Source organism: Gossypium raimondii, chromosome 5 (genome assembly GCF_025698545.1).
Source record: "Gossypium raimondii isolate GPD5lz chromosome 5, ASM2569854v1, whole genome shotgun sequence".
NCBI classification, from domain to species: domain Eukaryota; kingdom Viridiplantae; phylum Streptophyta; class Magnoliopsida; order Malvales; family Malvaceae; genus Gossypium; species Gossypium raimondii.
Window position 1 is genome coordinate 56,292,984 of NC_068569.1, and position 23,814 is coordinate 56,316,797.

A 23,814-nucleotide genomic window follows, 5' to 3' on the forward strand; every position below is an offset into this window, starting at 1 on the left:
TTTATAATATTTCAAGTAATATGATATTCTTTCAACATTAATGAGGCTTTAAGTTCAAATACCTCTATTTGTGGATTTGGTCCAGAAAAGGAAAATAATTTGCTACATCAAACAATAGTATTCTATGCATAAGAACTAAGCAACAAGAATAGAAGATTAATACAATCAATCGATATTCTCCCGATATATGAAGATTAATTCTAGAGTTCGCCAACCTTCATTAACTTTTCTGTTAATTGTATGTACTACAATTCCCTTTAGACCAAATAACTTCATTCTAGTAGTGTCCTTGATCATGTGGAGCAGTAGCTACTCCTAATATTTAACTAATTCTTTGGTCCTTTCACTTCTTTCCTGTCAAATATGGTGAAATGTAATTACTTAGACAATATAAGTATAAACTAATTGTATCGGTAAATTTAGTTATAAGTTTTAGTATTTTATTTACCAAGTAAACTCCTGTAATTTTTTTTTTCAACAAATACTAAAATTTGTGACACCCACTATGTGGATGACAAAAAATTTTATGTAATTAATTCCTCAAGAAATATTTATTTTAAAATCAGATGTCATGTGATTAATATAATTTTGAAATATTAAAGAGTAGCTTCAACATCTTTAATTATTTTAAAAATATATAATTATCATGGATGGCCCTTCTAACAACTTTGGCCAGCCATCATGCTCCGAAATGGCCCTTGGAGACAACCATAGTTGTTAAGGTACATGAGGAGCAAGGGCCATTTAGCCTCTTCTCGGCATTGCTTGACAACTTACACAAATTTGGGTCATCTGGCAACTTGGAGGCTGACAATTTCTGATGGTCTTCTAACAACTTTGGTCAACAATTACGCTCGCAGATGGCCGTTTGAACAACTTTGGCTGGCCATAACGTTTAAGGTTAAATTTGACATTATGTTTTGATTTATTGATCAAGCTTAAGAATTGCGAAATCTGAATTTATTGATTCAAACAAAATATTGTATCACTAAAAATAATAAAGCTTATCCCTTTGACTTAGTTAAAACTTTTGTGTAGAGATTTTTCATTAAAGATATTGGTGATTTGAATCATTTCTTGAGAATTGACGTATAAAGATTTATTCATCTCAACACAAGAATATATCTGTTATGATATATTGAGCAAAGTAAACTTTCTCATTTTTTGGTAAACCAACCTCTATCAGAGATGAAATAAATACTGAATAGATATATTTATGTCTCTTTTGTAGCAAACAATTTAATCTTTATTTGTAATAAAATAATAAAGTACAATGATGAAGTATGAGATTCTCATACATTTATTGTAATCAAGTGTAGCAGAATCATATGACTTTTTCACAGTCCCAGAGAATTGAGTCAGTAGATAACATCTTAGTGATGAATTACAGTAACGTTAAATTCAATAATGACATTGGTGGCATTTATAAGGATAGGGTTAAATAGTGCAATCCCCTTTGCCATCATGAATCGTCCTCTTCCTCCAACCACCGCAAGCCCAGGTTCTCCCCTTGAAAATACGCTTAGAGAGCTGCCATTAAACTTACCGGTATTAAATCCAAATTCTATGTACTGCGTACTCGATGCATTTGATCCAGCCAGGAGCGAAATACCCTGAACATTTCCAATTACCTCTGAGTCAGGCTCAGGACCAGTCCTGAGGGGATCATTAACGGCAACTAGGGTGGCAAATGGCACAGATGAATTATTGCTTGTGATGTTAGCTTGGGCTACCACGACTGCAGTAACACCCGTATGTTCGTGCATAAAGAAGTGAAGATTGGTGACCTTAGGTGGCCTGGGATGATATGGTCGGCTCTTCGAGTAGTATTGGCTCTGCACTGCTACTTGGGAGAGGCAGATGATCAGAATCCAACTCAACATCAATGTTCCTCTCATTGTCTCTGCTTTACTATAATTTCTGGGGCGAAATGTAGATGAAAGCTATAGAATTGTTTCTTTATTTTTATTAAGAAAACAGAAATATTTATAGCGATAAAACCCGCAGACATGAAAATAATTTATTGTCCCAAATATTTTATATAATATTTCGCCGTAGTAATATTAAAAGGAACACAAACCTTGATCACGCAAAAGAAACATGGTCTCATTGTCTATGATCCACTTGTAAATTAATTTTATATTGGAAGTTTCCTCTCCTACGTTTTTAATTTCGTGTGAATGGTGCATTGTCCATTGACTTTATTTTATTTGATATTATATATTACTTGTGATTGATTTTATAAATTATTTTATCTTCTGCAAATAAAAGATGTTTGATTTTATAAATCATTTATTTGATACGTTTTTTCGGGTATTCTAAGATTAAATATGACAAAAAAAAGAAGATAGGAGTGAGTTATCATAGAATATTTAAGAAAATTTTTCTTATATATACATCTTAGAATGCCCGAAAAACCTAAAAAAATGCAATTTCCTGTAATTTAGTGTACAAATTCATAAAATCGACACGAACTACCACATGGCCGTGTGGAATGGGTCAGCCCGTGTGGCTCATGTAGCTTACTCTGATTTTCCATTCTTCACACGTTTTGCTCCCAAATGCTCTATTAAGCATTAAAATATGAATTTAAAGGATTAGGATAATAAAATTCACCATTAACATCGAAAAATCACCTAAAAACGAATTAAGAGCGAGGTTAAAATATGGTTTCTTTTAGCACTCATCAAATATCTCCATACTTAAGCGTTTGCTTGTCCTCCACAATCAAGTGCACTTCCCTTAATTTATTGTTTTCACCGATAATGTCTCAGGATAATCCACAGATAATCAAGCATTAGAAATTCGAACTAAAATGACACTAAAGAATACAAGTAATCCAAGCAAAAATTTTCAATACATAAAAACAAAGGCATCTCTCCTATCTCAATAATTACATGAAATTTAAACTCAACAAGAATTGACATCCTCACTAAGGATCACTCAAAGCACTCAGAGTCTTTAATGTTCAAGGACTATGCACTCAATAGTCGAATGAGAAATGTTATTACCATAGGCTTGCTTGAAAATTAGATCTCTACCACTAAAGAAATGAGATGACACACCTATTACCTCACATAAATACTAAGAAACCTTTAGTTTCATATGATCAGTAAAATGCATGTTTCACTAAGTAGAAGATCTGAAAGGACTTAATTTGGTTTCTAAACTCATGAAAGATCAAGTTGCCATGGAATGCTTTCCGAACACTGTTAAGCATGATGAAAATAAATTAAGTTGATTAATGTAATTATCTTAACCTATACATGTTATTGATTGTTGAAGTTGTGTTTCTGTTGCTAAAATCCATTCATACATTTAGATTATTTTGCATACTTAGTTTAAAAATGCATTAGGGACCAAATTTTGCATCCAGTTAAATTAATTTAGTTAAATCATCATCACTAAAATTATTGTGTTTGATAATACTCTGGATTGACATATTTTTATGTATTAATTACATAATTATTTTGAGTATGATCCTGCTAATTTGAGCTATTTATGGTTTTTTTATATGCTAGGGATTAAATTGAAGGCAAAAGGAAATTTAGGAGCAAAAGCATGAATTTGAAACAAAATGGGCCAGCATGCGAAATAGGAAAGAAGTTGTGCCAAAAATGCAAAGTGTGGAAGACTTGAGAGCAACAGTTCAAAGAAAAGATTTTATAAACACAATACTCTATTTAAATTTTAATTATATTAGGATTATTGTTAAAATTATTATTTAAATTTCATTTTAGCTTTTATCTTTATTTATCTTTTAGAATTTAGATAGGAATAAACTAGGTTTTCTGAGTACTATAAATAGAGGATGGAGTGACATAAATTGCACTCATCTTTTCTGTAAAAGCTCCCTCTCCCAAAAAGCTCTAGCTTTTGTTCCTTTTATTTATTCAATAAAATTCCATTTTTATTAAGTTTATTTCTTTTTCCCCAAAAAGCATGAGCCACTAAATTCATCTAGCCAAAGGTTGTCGAAGATTACCCAAAAAGGGTTCATGAGGCTTAGAATCCACACTTAACCTTCTCAACAAATATTCGTCATTTCTCTGTATTACAAGATTGACGCTTCTATCCATGTCCCTTCAAATGTGATCTTTTCATCTTGTGCAAAGGCGGCCGCTTTATATGTTTTGGGAAGGTTGCACAGTCGGTTCGTTAGCCTACTGCGTCAGTGTTTGTCAAGTCCAAGAGACAAAATAGCGTGGCATTCGCCATTGAGAAGTGATGATCTAGTGTAAAACGGTTCCATAAAAGTGACGATTGGTTAGAGTCAGGTTCCTCTATATCGTGAGTCTAAAATCTAAGTGGAGCTGGTGGTCATAGGCGTCCTCTTCCACTATAACTGGCTTATTCTGTTATGATAAGGATCATCTAAAAGCCTAGGATTGAACCTGAGGAGGATCGAGATAACCGGAGGCTGGAATCTCTTTATCAAAAACTCTATTTTCTTAATTCTGTTTATTTTTACAGTTTCAATTTCAATTTATGCAATCTCAACTCAACCAAACTTTTAATTTTGTTTTTTTATTCTTTTCCAGGCACGCTATTTTTATTGGGCAAGACTTTGCTCGGGATATCGAGGAAGAGGAACCTGTGCAAGTCCAATCCCTGAAGATTTGACCCTACTTCCCTTATACTATTCTTTTCATTATTTTATAGGGATATGATACTTTTGGTGCTCTCAACGATGCACCAAATTTTGACACTGTTGCTGGGGACTAGTAACGTACTAATCTTGCTCCTTTTGTTTCTTATTACCAGATCTGTTCCAAGTATTCTTACATTTGATTCAGAGATAGAGAAGATTGCGTGAGCTAATCGCAAAGAAACAAAACTACATAAAAAGCAGTTAGGGGTGGTAAGGACTCAGACTAACCCACCGCTGGAGATAGAAGCAGATGACAATGTGTCTAGGGTTAACGAAAACCCTACTCAAACACTAGAAAATGAAAGAGTAGGAGTCGATCCACCAGAAGAAGTGCTTAATGTGAGGGTTAACGAAATGCAAAACAAAAATCCCCACAAACATTTAAAAGAGTTTTATATGGTTTGTCTTAGCATAAAACCTTAGGGCATAACTAAGGATCAAATCAAATTGGGTGCTTTCCCTTTTTCCCTAGCAGATTCTACTAGGGAATGGTTATTTTATCTACCCTCTAGATCTATTACAACTTAAACTGATCTTTCTCGTTTGTTTCTCAATAATCTTTTCTAGCATCGTATGCAATTGAGTTAATAAGGGAGATCGTTGGGATAAGAATAAAAGAAGTAAAGTCTCTTTATGACTATTGGGAGCGATTTAAGAAGTTGTGTACAAGTTGCCCACAACATGGTATAACGAAACAGTCTTTACTCCAATACTTTTATGAAGGATGGAAACCTATAGAAATGAACACGGAAGATGCCGCCAGTGGAGGGGTATTGGTCAACATGACTCCCCAACAAGTAAGGGACTTGATATCCACGATGGCTATGAATAATCAACAATTTTGAGCCAATCCTAAACCCACTAGAAGGGTTCACTAGCTAAGTAATTCAACCTTAGAAGATAAAGTTGATAGACTTACTAATATTATGAATTCTCTTATTGCAGAAAAAGCAAAACTAACTTGACTATGCGGAATTTGTTCCATACCTAAACATACAATTGATTTATGTCCTAGTTTGTATGATGATACTATGGCCTATTTGAATGCTGTGGAGAACTTTCCTGGGCCACCACAAAGTCGATATGATCCTTACGCTAATACCTATAACCCAGGATGGAAAAACCATCCTAACTTGAGTTATAGGGTCAACCTACGATATAACTAGCCATACCAAAATTAGTTTCAACAATAGCCGCGAGATTGATGTACTTCTCTAGAAACCATGGTCAATAAATTAGCAGCTAATATGCTTGATTTTTAATAGAAAACTGAGGTGTCTATAAGAGAGTTGACCATATCAATTGAGAAAATGAACTCTTAAGGGAAGCTACCATCACAAAAAGAGCCAAACCCAAGACAAAATGCAAATGTAGTGACATTGCAAAGTGGAAGAGAACTAGAACCAATTCCTGGTAGAAATCTTGGCAAAGATTTTGCCCAAGAGAAGCACGAGAACGACGAACTAGTTCGAATGAAACCTCCATTGCCTAAAATTCAACCTCCATTTCTAAGATGATTGAACCAAAATCGGAAAGGTAAAGAGGATAAGGAGATCCTCGAAACATTCAGAAATGTTGAGATCAACATACCACTATTGGATGCCATCAAACAAATTCTGCGATATGCCAAGTTTCATAAGGAGCTCTACACCAACAAGTGAAAATTAACTGGTAATGAAAGGGTAAGCGTTGGTGAAAATGTATCCACAGTGTTATAGTGGAAGATGCCAACAAAATGCAAAGATAGGGGAATGTTTACAATACCATGCAAAAGAGGCCACTTAGGAATTAAAAAAGCTATGTGTGATTTAGGGGTCTCCATAACTGTAATGCATTTTCTATTTATGAATCACTTACCATGGGTTTTTTAATGAAAATAGGTGCTATCATTAAGTTAGCAGACACGTCTATTGTGCATTCTGAAAGAGGATCGAGATAACTGGAGGCTGGAATCTCTCCATCAAAAACTCTCTTTTCTCAACTCTGTTTATTTTTACAATTTCAATTTCAATTTACGCAATCTCAACTCAACCAAACTTTTAAGTCTATTTTTTTATTTTTTATCCAGGTACGCCATTTTTCTTGGGCATGACCCTGTCCGGGATCTCGAGGAACAAGAACTTGTACAAGTCCAGTCTTTGAGGATTTGACCTTACTTCCCTTATACTATTCTTTTCATTATTTTATAGGGATATGGTATTTTTGGTGTTCTCAATGACGCACCAATGTTTTTATACCAAATTGTGAATTTATAAATTTGCAAATAATCAATTAACACACACAGCCCCTATGGAGATGATAACTCATTTTACTTACTTATTACTTGAACAACTGTGTACACTTGCACAATAATCCCGTTACAAATGTTTTTCATATTCAAAAGGAGTAAGCTTTATGCATGTCATGGATGAGAAAAGTATGGCACTGGGTGTAGAGAAAAGGATAAAATTTTTAAGAGGATGTAGAGATTATAAGGTTTTCTAAATCTTCTCAAATATATAAAAATTATTTGACAAGAAAATCCTTGTCCCATAATAAATATATACCTTAATCCTGAGTGGATGATGGACTATGTATGTGTGTATCATATACTTTGAGGTAAGTAAAAGTCTGAGTTCAAATAGATAAGGAACCAAAAGTTGGTGCATTGGATATACGACTTCTGTAGTATATAAGTTCGTTCACAATAGTGGAATTCATTGCGCAACTAATGGGTAAATGATACAAATTCATCTACATTACATGCTAGATGAAAATTAAACATGATCATAGATCGTTTGTCTTTGTGGTAAATGGCTTGATTACTATTTGTCCTAGACAAATGATTCGTGGCCTTGTTACTTTTTCATCTATCATTTAATGCTAATGAGAGAATATCATTTACCCTTTAATGGGTTATGAATTCCACTATCTGAATGAAGCTATGTCGTGCAAAAGTAGTATGCCTAACATATTAGCTTTCGGATTTTTAGTTGTTTTGAACTCAATCTTTCACTACATCTAAGTGTACGAGTTATGCACACATAGTTAGTCACTTAGTCAAGTTTGAGGTAAGTCACTATGAACATCACAAATAAATTAATCCACAAACAAATCTAAGATTAATTTGAATTGAGTCTTTCTTTATGTATTATCAATCCAGACAATAACATCTACGTCTCTATCTTCTGGGAGTCATCTGTTTCGATACTAAAGACAAGATATCTATCTAATAGAACTTGATAGACTGCATAATAATCCTTTAACTGATTTGCTCAATTTCGATTTAATGGACCTTTTAAATTATCTACTAATATAAGTTATCTTCTCGAATTGATCCGACCATATAATACAACTTAATATCGGTTAAACGTTAGGTAATCAATGACTAATATTTGTTGACATTTTACTTCTTTTGCGCTTGTTTTTATATTCAAAATTTACCACTTTCTTTTGCAAATTCATTTTATTCTATTTTAATTAGTTTATAGTTAACTACACTTAGACTCCCTTTGGATAGGTGATGAGATTAATCCGATGAGATTGAAAATAGTGGTAGCGACAATATTATCTACTATTGATGTACTAAAACAACTCTTCATGACCTAAAATAAATTAAAATTAATAAATTTTATTTATTAACAACAGAATACCGCCAAACTCAAGAGGACGCCTCTATAAATGAAACTATTCGTGGCATTCAACGAGAGAAACGCCACTAATATATACAAATTAAAATTTAAAAAATTAATTATATTTCTTAATTGTATAATTTACGGTATCTGAGACTTGGTCGCCACCATGTGCACTAATGTGTTATCCGCTGAAATGTTGAAATTCGCTGGCTGACGTGAGTGAATTAGCCGCGTTTTCTGGGTAACCTCCACTTATCATGCGCATAAGCCACTACAGGAGTACCTATGTGGCACTTTTCTCTGTAAACGCCGCAAGGTATTGCCGCGGTGAGTGGTGAGATGCAACATGATATGATCGTGGTTTTCTTCAAGTCAACTGGATGAGGTCGCATATAAGCAATCTTGCTCCTTCCTGTCTTCCGCTGTGAGTGAGCTTTGTTCAACAAAGTGATCTGAGAGGATAGGTGGGTTTTACTTGTTGTAAGGGTGGAGTGGCAACGTCTAGCAACTATAAATTTTGCAACCATATAAGCCAAACTGTAAACGACAGCACATAATTCATCAAATAAATAATCTTATTCATAATACATAAAAATAAAATAATTAATTCAAAATCATGCACAATTTTCTTTAAAATAATATAAATGTCAAATGCTAAATAATATGATCAGAACAAGAAAGAGATAATACACTAAAATAATACAGTTGAATGTTTGAGTTTATAAGTTAAGAGTATTTTTATTAATATTATATTCCAATTCGAGTTAAGATTTTTATCAAACTAAAAGTGAAAATTTATATCAAAGAAAGAAATTGTAGTAAGTTGAGTGTCAAATCCGTTTTTATTGAAAATGGTGGCAAAACATTAATTTTTAATGATGTTGACGCGACAACTTAATTACATATACTTTATACAAACATTACAATTCGCTTTTTTTATGTTACCTCACCAAATGATTTAAAATTTATAAAATATTCAAATTATAAAAAGAGTTCATAAAAATTCATAAAATTAGCATGGACTACATGTAGATTGCTAAGTGGGCTGTTATGTTTAAAAGTTTAATGTTTTAATAAGTATTTCTATTTAAAAAAATAACAATTCGATTCTTTTTAAATGTTGGTGGTCAAATTTGACCTCTTTAAAATGGTTGAGACTAAAACCAATATGAGTAAAAATATAAACATTAAGGGTTAAATTTGATATTATGCATGGACTTATCGATAATTAGAGGCTTTTAAGTATAGTTAAATCCGAATTTATTGATTCAAACAAAATTTTGTATCAATAAAAATAATAAAAGTTTTCTTTTTTACTTTGGTCAAACTTTGGTGGAGAGATTTTCGAGTAAAGGTGTTGGTGATTTGAATCATTTCCTGGGAATTGAAGTCATTCTCAAGATTTATTCATCTCAACTCAAGAATATATCTGTTATGATATATTGAGCAAAGTAAACTTGCTGCTTCGTTGTAATATTTGACTTTGACACCATTTCATAATTGTTTGGTTGATATATTGAGCAAAGTAAACTTTTCTCAGCTTTTGCGTAAACCAACCTCTAGCAGAGATGAAGATAAATACTGAATAAATATATTTGTAATAAAATAATAAAGTACAATGATGAAGTATGAGAATGTCAATCTCATACACTTATTCTATCCGAGTGGAGCGGAATCATACGACTTTTTCACAATCCAAGAGAATTGAGTCTGTAAATGACACCTTAGTAATGAACTACAGTAAAGTTAAATTCCATAATGACATTGGTGGCATTTATAAGGATAGGGTTAAATAGTGCAGTCCCTTTTGCCATCATGAATCGTCCTCTTCCTCCGACCACCGCAAGCCCTGGTTCTCCCCTTGAAAATACGCTTAGAGAGCTGCCGTTAAACTTACCGGTATTAAATCCAAATTCTATGTACTGCGTGCTCGATGCATTTGATCCGGCTAAGAGGGAAATACCCTGAACATTTCCAATCACCTCTGAGTCAGGCTCAGGACCAGTCCTGAGGGGATCATTAACAGCAACTAGGGTGGCAAATGTCACTGATGAATTATTGCTTGTGATGTTAGCTTGGGTTAGCACGACTGCTGTAACACCCGTATGTTCGTGCATAAAGAAGTGAAGATTGGTGACCTTAGGTGGCTTGGGATGATATGGTCGGGTATCTGAGTAGTATTGGCTCCGAACTGCTACTTGGGAGAGGCAGATGATCAGAATCCAACTCAACATCAATGCTCCTTTCATTGTCTCTGTTTTACTATAATTTCTGGGGCGAAATGTAGATGAAAACTATAGAATTGTTGCTTCAATTTTATTAGGAAGACAGAAAGATTTATAGTGATAAAACCCGCAGACATGAACATAATTTGTTGTCCCAAACATTTTATATAATACATGATTGATTTCGCCGTGGCAATATTATAAAGAACACAAATCCTGATCACGCAACAGAAACTTGGCCTAATTATTTTAGATTGGAAGTTTCCTCCTCCTGCGTTTCTGTTTTCGTGTGAATATTGTCCATTGACTTTAATTTATTTGATATTATATATTCCATGTGATTGATGTGTTGATTTTATAAATTATTTTATCTTCTGCAAACAAATGTTTGTTTGATGTGAAATCTCTTTTTTTTTTTTTCTTTCTAAATCTCCTTCAGAAATTAACGGCGAATCTAGAAATCAGAAACATGGTCTAATTAGCTGCTGGCTCTAATCAATTTTCTTTGTTTTTTACGCAAAGCAGGTTGTGGAATTCACTACCACCGTTCTGCCAATTTTTCTCTTTTTTCTTGAGTAATTAAAACTTTATTCTGGCTTGGGGACACTAATCAATCCGAGAGAGAACTGTGATGCTTTCAATTTTGCCTAAATCTTCCACACTCTTGCAACACTTTATTGGAATTTGTTAAATTTGGAACTGAATTGTGTGCTAATACATGTCTCATGGAATTTGACATTTTCTATACTCGCTTAGACAAATTGCTCATTTGAAAAAACGAAAAAGAAAAAAAAAAGAAGTGAGAACAGAACTGACAGCTTAAATTATGAGTAAGAACTTGTGTATTGTGACGGTTGTTTGAATTGTTATCGCACTTCGCGTCAAAAGCTCTAGTACTGTTTCAAGTCAATAAATTACTCTAATCACGGTGCCATAAGAGAGATATATTGAATTGTGTAATCATCTTGAGTTGTCATTTCATTTTATGTTAAAAGATTCGACAACATCTTAAACAAAAAGAAATAAATAAATGTCTGTGCGAGTCTAATTGAATAAGTCCATGGAATGAAAACATTTTCCGGGATATTGTTACATGACTCGAATGATTGAACAAAAGGTGTGCTTGAGAACAAGCTTTCTTCAAGTCAGCCGGAGGAGGTCTGTCATCCGGTGTGAGTGAGCAATATTGTTCAACAAAGTGATCTTAGAGGGTAAGGGTGGAGTCACCATGTCTAAAAGTTATAAATTTTTTAACCATATAAGTAAACGTGTAAGAAAAACACATAATACATCAAATAAATAATCTTAATCGCGATACATAAAATAAAAAAAAATGATTTAAGATCATACACACACATTGTTTTAAATAATATAAATGTCGATTCCCACACAATATCTTCAAAACAGGAAAAATATATTACACTAAAATAATATAGTTGAATGTTTGAGTGTATAAATTAAGAAAAATTTTATTAATGTTTTATTCCATATGAAAGAAAGAAATTGTAGTAAGCTGAAAAATTTAACACATTTGGCCTATAGTTGGAGACTAGAAATTCAAATTTAACTTCTCCTTATTGTGATTTAACTTTTGTTAAACTTAACTTAAGCTTCAATTTAATCCCAGAAATTCAACAGAGTCTAGATTGGAAGTTTCCTCCCCCTGCGTTTTGATTTTCGTGTGGATATTGCCCTTTGACTTTAATTTATTTGATATTACATATAATATATGATTGATGTATTGATATTATAAATTATTCTATTTCTGCTAAGAAAAGTTTGTTTGGTATGATCAAGTCTCTTTCCAATATAATCAACTCCGACATAAGAAATTCATTAGAAATCAGAAACATGATCTAATTAACACCCAATTGAGAAATTTATATCAATTTTCTTTGGTTTTTGCGCCAACCAGGTGGTGGCCCATTTTTTAAATTATTATTTAATTAATTATAATTAATTAACTTAAGTATAATGCGAGAAATAAATTTAAATAATTATCATGGATTTATTAAATAAGACAATTAAATATATTTTTCTTACAAATTTATTAAATAACTTTAATGGAATTATAATTGGGTTGAAATATAATTTAATTAAGAAAATAATTTAATTAATTTATATATTTAAGAAATATAAAATAAATATTAAGTTATATAAATTATAAGTGTTGGATAAAAAACCCAAATTAGTTCTAGTTAATGGAAGGGATGGCAAGCCTTAGTATTTTCTAGGCCATGCCACCGCCCCCACCTATTCTACTTCAAGTAGAATTTTTATTTTCTATTAAAATATTATCATTCGATTACCCTTTATTCGAATAGATCTCTTGTACTGTTTCTTTATAATTAGGGACTACGAGCTAAACTATTCATACAATTTTGAGAGTATTGTTATTTTGTCAAAAAATAGTGACAATTTTTTTAGAATAAATTCTATTTTTTGGGAAAATCTGATAGTTTCCAGTTTATAGAGAGAATTAACATTCTCATTGAAAGTTAAGAAATGTTTTCATTCTGTGCATTTGGTTCTATTTTGAGAGCTCATACTCAAAGCAATTCAGGGTTTGAGGATAGCGAAGAAGGTCATTCACTAGAAAGTCAGGATTGACTTAGACTACCTCGTACAAAACATAGGTATAAATTTGGTTAAAGGTTTATTGTTATAAATATCACCAGGCTTGATTTTAAGTAAAATTTTAAACTTCCGTTTTGCCTAAAAACTTAGTTTTCTAAACCCATTTTTACAACAATTGTGTGGTGTATAGTTGGAAGAATCGAAACAATCCGTAATTGTCATATTCAGTGTGTTGAAGAACAAACTAATGTGACCAATTGAGTAAATGATTGGATTTGTCAAGGGAATTAATGATAGATTTTAAACGACTCACACAATTGAGACCTTTGATTCAAGTCAATTCTATCTTGTTCGCATGGTTAATGAGGAACTAAATAGTGGAAGTTGATTTTAGGTTATTCGCTTGGTAAGGGTTACTTGTCAAATCGTTCTCACATTTAATTTACATACAAAAAGGCAAGTCGCGGTTAGAAGTTGCTCCTCAATCATTATAATTGACTTATCGGTTGGAGGAGAAAATCTATTGTCGTGCATCAACTAAAACCAAGGCCAAAACTATTCTTGAAGTTAGAGCGTTGTTTCATCAGTTTACTCAATTTTAATCCCTCTCTTCTATTTTTCATATAGTTCGACACATGTCGTGGGCATGAAAGTTGCCTACCACACGTTCTGGTTAAAATGAACATCAATTTATTCTGTTATATTAGCATTATGGAAATCTCTGGGATACCTGGTCTATTCCGCTGTTATACTCGCTATTATATTCTCCGTTGAATACAGCAGTCGGAAAGTTAATTTCTCTCTATGAAAAATCGAAAAGCTTTGAGATTTATAGAAAATAGGATTTATTCTTGTAAATATCTCTTTTTTAAAGAAAATGATGACAAAAAGAATTAATTTTTTAATGATGTTGGTATGGCAATCCACACGTAATTTATATTGTCATGATATTTTTTGTTTTATATGCCATGTCAACAAATAATTTAAAAATTATAAATTATAAAAAAATTAATACAAAATATATGTGGATTGCCCTGCGCGCTGTGATGTTTAAAAATAGTTAGTATTTCCATAAACAAAAAAAAAAAATTGACTCTTCTTGAAAGGTTTGTGGTCAAATTTGATTCCTTTTAAAAGGTTGCGGCTCAAATTTAGCTCAAAAATGAAATAAGAGTTAAATTGAGTAAAACACGTCAACATTGAGAACTAAATTTGACATTACGCCTTGATTTATCAATCTATTAAAGGCCTAAGTATTGTGGAATATGAACTTATCGAATCAGACAAATTTGGTATCAATAAAAACAATAAAGCTTTTCTCTCTAACTTTGTTCAAACTTTGGCGGAGACATTCTCTAGTAAAGATCTTGCTGATCTGAATCATTTCTTGGAAGTTAAAGTCATTCCAACATATCAAGATTTATTCATCTCAACACAAGTATATAGATGTTATGATATATTGAGCAAAATCAACAAATAATTGTCAAGTGCCAAGGAATCAAATACACCAATGTCTACTTTAGTTTGTTTAAGTTTTCATGTTGGTCAAGTTTTGCATAAAGCAGCCTCTATCAGAGATGAAGATAAATACTGAATAGATATATTTATATGCCTTTTTGTAGCTAAGAATTTAATCTTTATTTGTAATATAACAGTAAAGTACAATGATCAAGTATGAGAATTTTAAGTTTTAATCAAATCAACATATATATATATATCATACACTTATTCTAATCAAGTGGAGCATAATCATACGACTTTTTCACATTAATCCAAGAGAAATGAGTCTGTAAATAACACCTTAGTAATGAATTACAGTAACGTTAAATTCAGCAATTGTATTGGTGGCATTTACAAGGATAGGATTAAATTGTGCAACCCCTGTTGCCATCATGAATTGTCCTCTTCCTCCGACCACCGCAAGATCAGGTTCTCCCCTTGAAAATACGCTTAGAGAGCTACCGTTAAACTTACCAGTATTAAATCCAAAATCTAGGTATTCCGTGCTCGATGCATTCATTCCAGCCACTGACGCAATACCCTGAATATTTCCAATCAACTCTGAGTCAGGCTCAGGACCAGTCCTGAGGGGATCATTAATGGCAAATAAGGAGGCAAATGGCAGTGATGAACTATTGTCATTGCTTGTGCTGTTAGCTTGGGCTACCACTACTATTGTAACACCCGTAGTTCTGTGCATAAAGAAGTTAAGATTGGTGACCTTAACTGGCCTGGGATGATATGGTAGGGTCTCCGAGTAGTATTGGCTCTGCACTGCTACTTGGGCGAGGCAGATGATCAGAATCCAACTCAACATCCATGTTCCTCTCATTGTCTCTGCTTTACTATAACTTCTGGGGAAAGCTATAGAATTGTTGCTTCATTTTTATTAAGAAAACAGAAAGATTTATACTGATAAAACCTGCAGATATGAAAATAATTTATTGTCCATAACATTTTATATAATACCTGCATGATTTCTCACTAGTAATATTAAAGACAAAACAAATTTTGACCAGGCAACACAAACTTGGTCTAATTGGCTGATTGATTTTTTAAAAAAGGATAACTTCACGTAAACACCATTCTGCCTATAAAATTAAATGATCCACTTGCTTTAAATTAATTTGTGGATTGGAAGTCTCCTACCCTGCCTTTTTTATTTTCGTTTGAATGGTTTGTATTGTCCATACATCTGATTGATGTGCTGATGTTATAAATTATTTTATTTTATAATTTTGTGGATTGGGTCCACTTAAATAAAGGTTGAAGATAACCAAAAATAATATTAATGTTCTTAGGTATCATTAAGTAAAATAATATTGTGTTACTAGGAGGGCAACAACACTCCCTCTCGAGCCTTGGGTGTTGCCCATCACACATTGGATGAGCTTATTGGGCCTATCTCATATATTGTACATATATCTAAATATTTAATCAACCCATATATTTTAGTTAACTTCATAAATAATTTTTTATTTACTTAATTAAAAAAAATTAATTAATCTATTTAATTAAATTATTTTCTCAACCCAATTAAATATTTGAGGTAAAATTTATTATTATACCAATAAAAATTGTCACCGTCAATGATTTAACGGAGTGATGACCAAAATATTAAATTTCAATAAGGTGACTAAAATAGAAAATTTTAAACTTGAGTGACCATAATTGAAACACACTAAGAATTAGGTGACTATTTTTTAACTTTACCATTGTTGTACTATGATAAGAACAATCGGATTTGGCAGGGCATATAGAGTTAAAAATTGTCACATAGCCTACATAATTTTTCTATACATTAATGCTTAAAATACTCATAAACCCCCACGCTCGTAAATTGGAGATAAAAGCACTTAAAGTGTTTGAACCCACATCCTACTTATTGTTGCAACAACAATAGTAACACTTGAGTTAAAGATCAATTAGCCATGCTTCTTTTTCTTTTAAAGTTGCATAACAAGTGGTTAAAATCTAAACAATGAATCAAACCCCAAATTTGTGGTCTATTGATTGACTGCCTATTTTCTATAAAAATAGCCTAAATTCGAGTCATCTATGCACCTATAACAAATGATTAAAATCTAAATAATGAACCAAACCGCAAGTTGTGATCCATTGATCGAGTGTTTATTTTCTATAAAAATAGCCTAGATTCAAGTCATCGATGTGCCTAAAGAAAACGTCTAAACGGAGATCCAAAGTTTTGTATTTTTCAAAAATATTAGTTAAGCGCATATCCCTATTATACTCAAGGTTAAAACATATATGGAGTCTAATAATTAAAATTTTTTAATAAGTTTTTTTTATAAAATATTTAAAAAAATTGTATTAATTTATTTATGAGGATAGTTTAGTTCATCAATTTAAATTGATCAATATTTTAAAATTAATATTAGAATGATATTTTGGTCTATCAATTTTAAGAGTTAATTTAAAGCTTACTCAAGAAACAGATGAAAAGGTGAGTTAAAGATGAAATGGATCATACTAAGTGTTGGGTATAGCGGTAAGATACATTATATTTTTAAGGGAAAATACAAAATTAAATTTTGGAGATGACATTGTTAAGACGGACAACAACGAACCTTGAACATGGACTTAAAAAAAACAAGAGGAATACAAAAAAAAAAAAAAAAGAACAAATAGGTCACAAGCATGGTGTGTTTCAATGTACAGTTCCGAGTTTATCAATATTTTTAGTTTTACATATATATTTATTGTTTAATTTTTAGATTTTCTTTTTGTAAATTATAATATATATTCAAGTAAGTATATCTTACATGCATAAATATGTTTATATCAAAATATAAGTTTTAAAATTACTAATTAGGTTTAATAAATTAATTTAATAATTGTATTTTAAGTTTAAATGTAAAATTTAAATTGTTTAATATAAAATAAAATAAAATTTAGGTTTAAAGTATTAAAATTTTATATTGATGTCCACTAAATTAATTAATAAATTTAATAAATTGGTTAAAATAATTGTACCTATCAATTAATAGTATAATTATAACGAGTGATTTGTCATAATTAATGTCTCAAGTAAGAGTATTCTCGGCGAGCTTGCTTTGTAGCTAAGAATTTAATCTTTATTTGTAATATAACAATAAAGTACAATGATGAAGTATGACAATTTTAATTTATTCTCGTACATTTATTCTAATCAAGTGGAGCAGAACCATGACATTTTCACAATCGATGAGAATTGAGTTTGTAAATAGCACCTTAGTAATGAACTACAGTAACGTTAAATTCAATAATGACATTGGTGGCATTTATAAGGATAGGGTTAAATAGTGCAACCCCTCTTGCCAACATGAATCGTCCTCTTCCTCCGACCACCGCTAGCCCAGGTTCTCCCCTTGAAAATACGCTTAGAGAGCTGCCGTTAAACTTACCGGTATTGAATCCAAAATCAATGTATTGTGTGCTCGATGCATTCATTCCAGCCAGGAGCGCAATACCCTGAACATTTCCAATCACCTTCGAGTCAGGCTCAGGACCAGTCCTGAGGGGATCATTAACGGCAACTAGGGAGGCAAATGGCACTGATGAATTATTGCTTGTGATGTTAGCTTGGGCTACCACGACTGCTGTAACACCCGTATGTTCGTGCATAAAGAAGTGAAGATTGGTTTCCTTAGCTGGCTTGTGATGATGTACTGGTCGGGTCTCCGAGTAGTATTCGCTCTGCACTGCTACTAGGGAGAGGCAGATGATCAGAATCCAACTCAACACCAATGTTCCTCTCATTGTCTATGCTTTACTATAATTTCTGGGGAGAAATGTAGATGCAAGCTAGTAGAATTGTTGCTTGATTCTTTATTAAGAACACAAACATTTATACTGAAAATACCCGGAGACATGAAACTCATTTATTGTCCAAAACATTTGATGCAATACGTGCTTGATTTCTCACTAGTAATATTAAAAACAAAACAAATTTTGACCAGGCAACACAAACTTGCCCTAATTGGCTGCTTGATTTTTAAATAGGAATATTTGTGTTTTTGGATACATATAAATACGAATTGTCTTCACTTAATAATTGGAATGGCTTAAAGAGCATTCTGCCTATAAAATTAAATGATCCACGTGCTTTATATTAGTTCTAGATTGGAATTTGGAAGTTTCCTCCCCCGCGTTTTTATTTTCGTCGTCGGTTTTCGTCTTTTTCACATGTTATTGATGTGTTGATTTTATAAATTATTTTATCTTCCGCAATTCCCTTTAGACCAAATAACTTCATTCTAATACTGTCCTTGCTCATATATTAATCCACGTTTAATAAAGTAAAAACAAATTTAATCCAACAAATGTTTATGCATAATTAAATAAAACACATGTTAAAGGATGGTATCTGAATATTTAATCAAAACTCATATATTTTAATCAACCTAAAAACAATTTTCTATTTTTCAAAATATTATTTTTTTATTTTTTTATTTATTTATTTTCTCAATTGAATTAAATATTTGAGGTCCAAATTTGTTATTAAAATTTGGTAACGTGACTAAAATAGACATCACCATTAGTGATTTAACGGAGGCGTGACCAAAATATTAAATTTCGATAACATGACTAAGATAAACGTTTTTAAACGTGAGTGGCCAAAATTGAAAAATGGTAATAATTAGACGGTCATTTTTAGAGTTTACCCTTGTTGTAGTATGATAAGGACTTTTGAATTTGGCGGGGCATATAGAGTTAAAAATGGTCACATTGTGTACGAAATCTTCTTTATATAATTTATTCATAAACCTCCCACACTCATAAAATAGAGGATAAAAACACTTGTACGCATGCTCAAACCCAAATCCCGTTTATTGTTGCAACAATAATGACAACTGATCAAACCCAACGTTGTGACCAATTAACCAGATGTTCATTCTCTTTAGGAATAGTCTAGATTTGAATAATCGATGTATGAAAAAAAGTTGTAAACAGGAAACCAAAGTTCTATACGTCGAAACCATTTTTTTTGAAAAGAAACGGGGTCGACTTTGATTTTGAAAATGAAAACGAACACGGGAGTCGCCACCAATCCTTTTTAATGAGGTGTGATCGGGTCACCTCGCAATTTAATCGTTTTAATAAATAGTTTGATTTATTAAAACATTATTTTTTAGTCTACAAAAAATCCAGAAAACGGATTCGGGAGTCAGTTACGCACGAGGAAGGATTAGCACCCTCGATACGTCCAAAATTGGTACCTAGTTGATTGATTAGTGTCTTAATATAAAAATGTGCAAATATTTTAAAATACGATCCTTGTATTTAAAAAACTTGTATAAATCAAATTACCCGTTAAGACCCTCTCATTTCGGAGAGAGAAAATGTCACACCCAATGAGTTAGGGCATGATATTTCACCTCCTCAAAAATGAGCTTGTCCTAAAAAAACTCATGCAATAAAATTTAAAAGGATATTCAATTGTTTAAGTCAGATGAAGAAATTGCAGCCCAATACGTTGGGGCACAATTTCTCAAAATTTCAAACATTGAATATTGCCTTTATTATTTTTTAGAAAAATCCTCATCTCGGGAAAAAAAAACATGTCATATCCAATGCGTTAGGACACAACGTGTTGAATTCCCAATACGAGAATACATACCGAAAAATTTACTTATTTGAAAGACATTCGATTACCTCAATTTTAGAAAAGATCATATTCCGTAAGTTAGAACACGATCTTTTATTAATTCCCGAGATTATAAAAAACTTATCTTTAAAAAGATTCGTGTATTTGGATTTATTGAGGAAAATCGAAACCCCGTAAGTTAGGGCACGACTTTCTCAAATCTCAAAATACGTAGCTTTACTCATTTTAAAGTCATGGTTTATGCATCAAATAAAATTAATCTAACGTGAAATGGTAGAAATAAAACACGGTGTTAATATGCGTAACAAAACAATAATGAATATGACAATGTGGACATAAATAATACGAGCAACAACAACAAAAATAAGATACATCAATAAAAGGACAAATCAATTATATATAAAAAACAAGTAAACAAACAAATAGAACTAAAACATTTTTATAATAATAATAGACACATAAATAAATGAATGAATAAATATTAAGTAAAACAATAATAATAAAGAAAATAAATAAAAATGATAACAGTTTTAAATGCTAGAATATCATTAAATAATAACTATGTACTTAAAAAAATAGTAAAAATATAATAATAAATAAAACAAATATATATATAAAACGAAAAATATATATATAAAGAATAATAATAATTCAAATTTATTAATTTTAATAATAAAATAACCAAAATAGCGAAAAAGGACTAAATTAAATTTTAAAACAAGATTTTGGGGCGAATCAGAAATGAATACAAGAAATAGGACCTAATTGGATGCGCGAATAACAAGGAGGGACTAAATGAGCAATATTCCTCGTCCTCCAAAACGCACAATTCCATTAAGGACTAAATTGTAAGCACAACAAGTTGTGGGATAAAATTAAAAAATAAAATAATTAATTGAAAATTCATTAAAAAGCGGAAGGGATAAAAGCGCAAATTGCCCTTCCGCATAAAAACACGCGGATCCTGCAGGTTGAATCGTGCGCGGGTCAGAGAGCAAAACGGTGTCGTTTTGGTCTCTGAACCCAAACTCCAAAACGGCACCGTTTAGTAAATGTTATTTAAACACAAATTTTTTTATTTTCATTCTTTCTTCTTCCTCAGGAAAAAAATTTTTGGAAAACTCTCTGAAGGCCCCCCATGTCTTCTGACAGTCGGGCTTCTCACCTCCGCTCATCCGTCAGCCGCACCGCCACTAAACCGACGACCGACAAAGCATGACAAACGGCTTTTAAAGCCCGGCTTCTGGGTGCTTTGAAAAGTCGAGTCTTTGAACCCCCATGAGCGCCGAGACAGAGGCTCATAACTCCCCTTTTCGGATCCGGGCCAACGATGGAGAACCACCCACTGACGGCGCGGTCGCGATGTATCTCCGGTATGCCCCTTTTTCCCTTTTTTTACTCTTTTATTTATTAATAGTATTTTAAAAAAAAACAATTCGTAAAGAAAAATAAAATAAAATAAAATAAATAAACAAACAAATAAATCGACAAAGAAAAAAATGAAGAACAAGAACAACAACCTTTTTATTTTTTTGATTTATGTTGTTTTTGTAAAAAAAATCCAGAAGAAGCAATACGATCGCCCTATTCGGCCTTTTATAGCCGATTTAAAAAAAACTAAATCTCTCTTCTTTTGTTGTTTTGTGCTTTGGATTGTACGTTTGTCGTTTCTGTTTTGTTGTTTTCTTGCTGGTGTTCTGACGCGCATGGGAAGGTGGCGTGCACGAGGGAGCCTGGCAGAGCGTGCGGCGTTGGGGCTTGGGTAGAGGTGTGCGGCGCACCCTTAGGGAAATTAGGGTTTGCCTATGTGCTGGGCTTCGGGCTAGGGTTAATTTATTGGGTTTGGGCCACTGCTGTAATGGACTTTTTTATTTATTTTTTTGGTTTATTTTGTTTATTTTTATCTGTCTTGGGCCCAGGCCAAAATTTGGGCCTTACACTATATTTTTCAAAAATATTTGTCTGCGCATATCCTTATTATACTTCATGGTCAAAGTATTTAAGGAATATAATAATTAAAATTAAAATTTTAATAAAATTTGTGTATTTAATATTAAAAATAATTTCAAATATATATTTTATGTGGAAAGTTTAGTTAATCAAGATTTATAAAGTTAGCATGAAAAATATATTAACTGTAGGTTGTGTAACTAAATCCGAAAATCATTTTAATTTTAATTATATTACATATAGCCTTAATTATATTACAGAATTAAATTGTGAAAGTTCAATCGCTATTTAATTTTAATTTAAAAACGTTTGAGGATCCAGTTAGCAATTATGCAAATGGCCTAAAATAGTTATGAAACCATTGTTATTATAGGGAAGTTTATGATAATATCCACTTAATTTCATTAATAAAGGTTAATTAATAAAGTAAGCATGTTTAATAGTTAAAAATCTAAGTCAATTAATCTTTAATTATAACCTTAATTATGTATTAATAGGAAGGTGAGTGGAGAGATGATACATTCATCATCCTCACCAAATTGTGTTGTCCAAGTAGGAAGAGAAAGGAAAGGAAAACTCTTTTGCTTCTTTTACATTTTGGTCCAAAATCCCTGAGGTATTTAAGTCTTTCCTTTGAAACTTTTATGTTTTCATGACTATCTAAGTTTGATTAAGTTTACCCGCGCCTTAGATTTGTCAATTGTTAAATGCTTATCAAATAGTCATTAATGGGTATTTGATGAAATTGAGTTTGATTTTGATGATAAATAGAAGTATGATTTTTTAGCATGTTAGGACTAAGTTGAAAATTAGAGAAACGTGCTGGAATTGATTAGAAATTCAATTAACCTATCTAATTGGTTTATGACATTTGGGATCAAATTGAATAAAGTGAAAATTGTTAGGGAATTATGTTATAGATTAAAAGTACAAGGTCCCTAATGAAAGGATATGAAATTAGATTTTGATTCGATATTAAATATAAAAGAATACAAGTATTTTGGATATAGGAACTAAAATGATAAAAATGCAAACTATGTTTGATTATATGTTTTCATGTGATTGGGTGAAAACTATTATCGTTTCTATGCTTGAATTATTGTATGTAGCTAAAGATGATGTCAGATTGTCTCAAGAGAAAGGAAAGACGAGAGTTGTAGACAAGTAGCTAATACAGTTTGTGCTTCCATGATTTAAAATCAATACATTTACATATATTTCTATTAATTGTATCAAACTATCTTGATTGAGGTAATGTCATGAAAATGGTAAGTATTTCATGGTTGGCAACTTGTGAGAAATGTGGTGATATGCATGTGATAATACGAAATAATATGAATTAATGGATTGGATTAAGCATGATATAATATGAAATGTTGGATCTGGTGTCTTAAGTGCAGTATATTCGTTTGGTAAACTTGTATTTTTTTGAACAAATTGATTTAATAATATCCATTAATTACTTTAACACTCTTTGTATATTGTCCTCAATGGTTTTTGTACACTGTTGACACCATTTTTTTGATGAAAACGGGATTGACTTGGGTTTTGAAAACGAAAACGGGAGTCGCCACCAATCCTTTTTGATAAGGTGTGATCGGATCACCTTGAAAAGTGGTTGTTTTTAATAAACGATTTGATTTTATTAAAACAATGATTTTGGTCCACAAAATTTAGAAAAACAGGTTC

The 23,814-nt window shown here is 31.8% G+C and overlaps 4 protein-coding genes across 4 annotated transcripts; all 4 read right to left on the bottom strand.

Annotated features, from left to right (window-relative positions):
• Positions 1-1,223: 1,223 nt before the first annotated feature.
• Positions 1,224-1,965, bottom strand: LOC105768533 (dirigent protein 4). Its single transcript, XM_012588494.2, has one exon. It carries the CDS (start codon positions 1,896-1,898, stop codon positions 1,374-1,376), a length of 525 nt encoding a protein of 174 aa, XP_012443948.1. The 5' UTR covers positions 1,899-1,965; the 3' UTR covers positions 1,224-1,373.
• Positions 1,966-9,834: 7,869 nt separating this feature from the next.
• LOC105768537 (dirigent protein 4-like) lies at positions 9,835-10,634 on the bottom strand. The gene has a single exon (XM_012588497.2). It carries the CDS (start codon positions 10,512-10,514, stop codon positions 9,990-9,992), a length of 525 nt encoding a protein of 174 aa, XP_012443951.1. The 5' UTR covers positions 10,515-10,634; the 3' UTR covers positions 9,835-9,989.
• A 4,172-nt stretch (positions 10,635-14,806) lies between these two features.
• LOC105768535 (dirigent protein 4-like) lies at positions 14,807-15,495 on the bottom strand. Its single transcript, XM_012588495.2, has one exon. The coding sequence runs from the start codon at positions 15,397-15,399 to the stop codon at positions 14,869-14,871; it is 531 nt and encodes a 176-aa protein (XP_012443949.1). The 5' UTR covers positions 15,400-15,495; the 3' UTR covers positions 14,807-14,868.
• A 2,145-nt stretch (positions 15,496-17,640) lies between these two features.
• On the bottom strand, positions 17,641-18,460 carry LOC105768536 (dirigent protein 4). Its single transcript, XM_012588496.2, has one exon. It carries the CDS (start codon positions 18,324-18,326, stop codon positions 17,799-17,801), a length of 528 nt encoding a protein of 175 aa, XP_012443950.1. The 5' UTR covers positions 18,327-18,460; the 3' UTR covers positions 17,641-17,798.
• Positions 18,461-23,814: the final 5,354 nt, after the last annotated feature.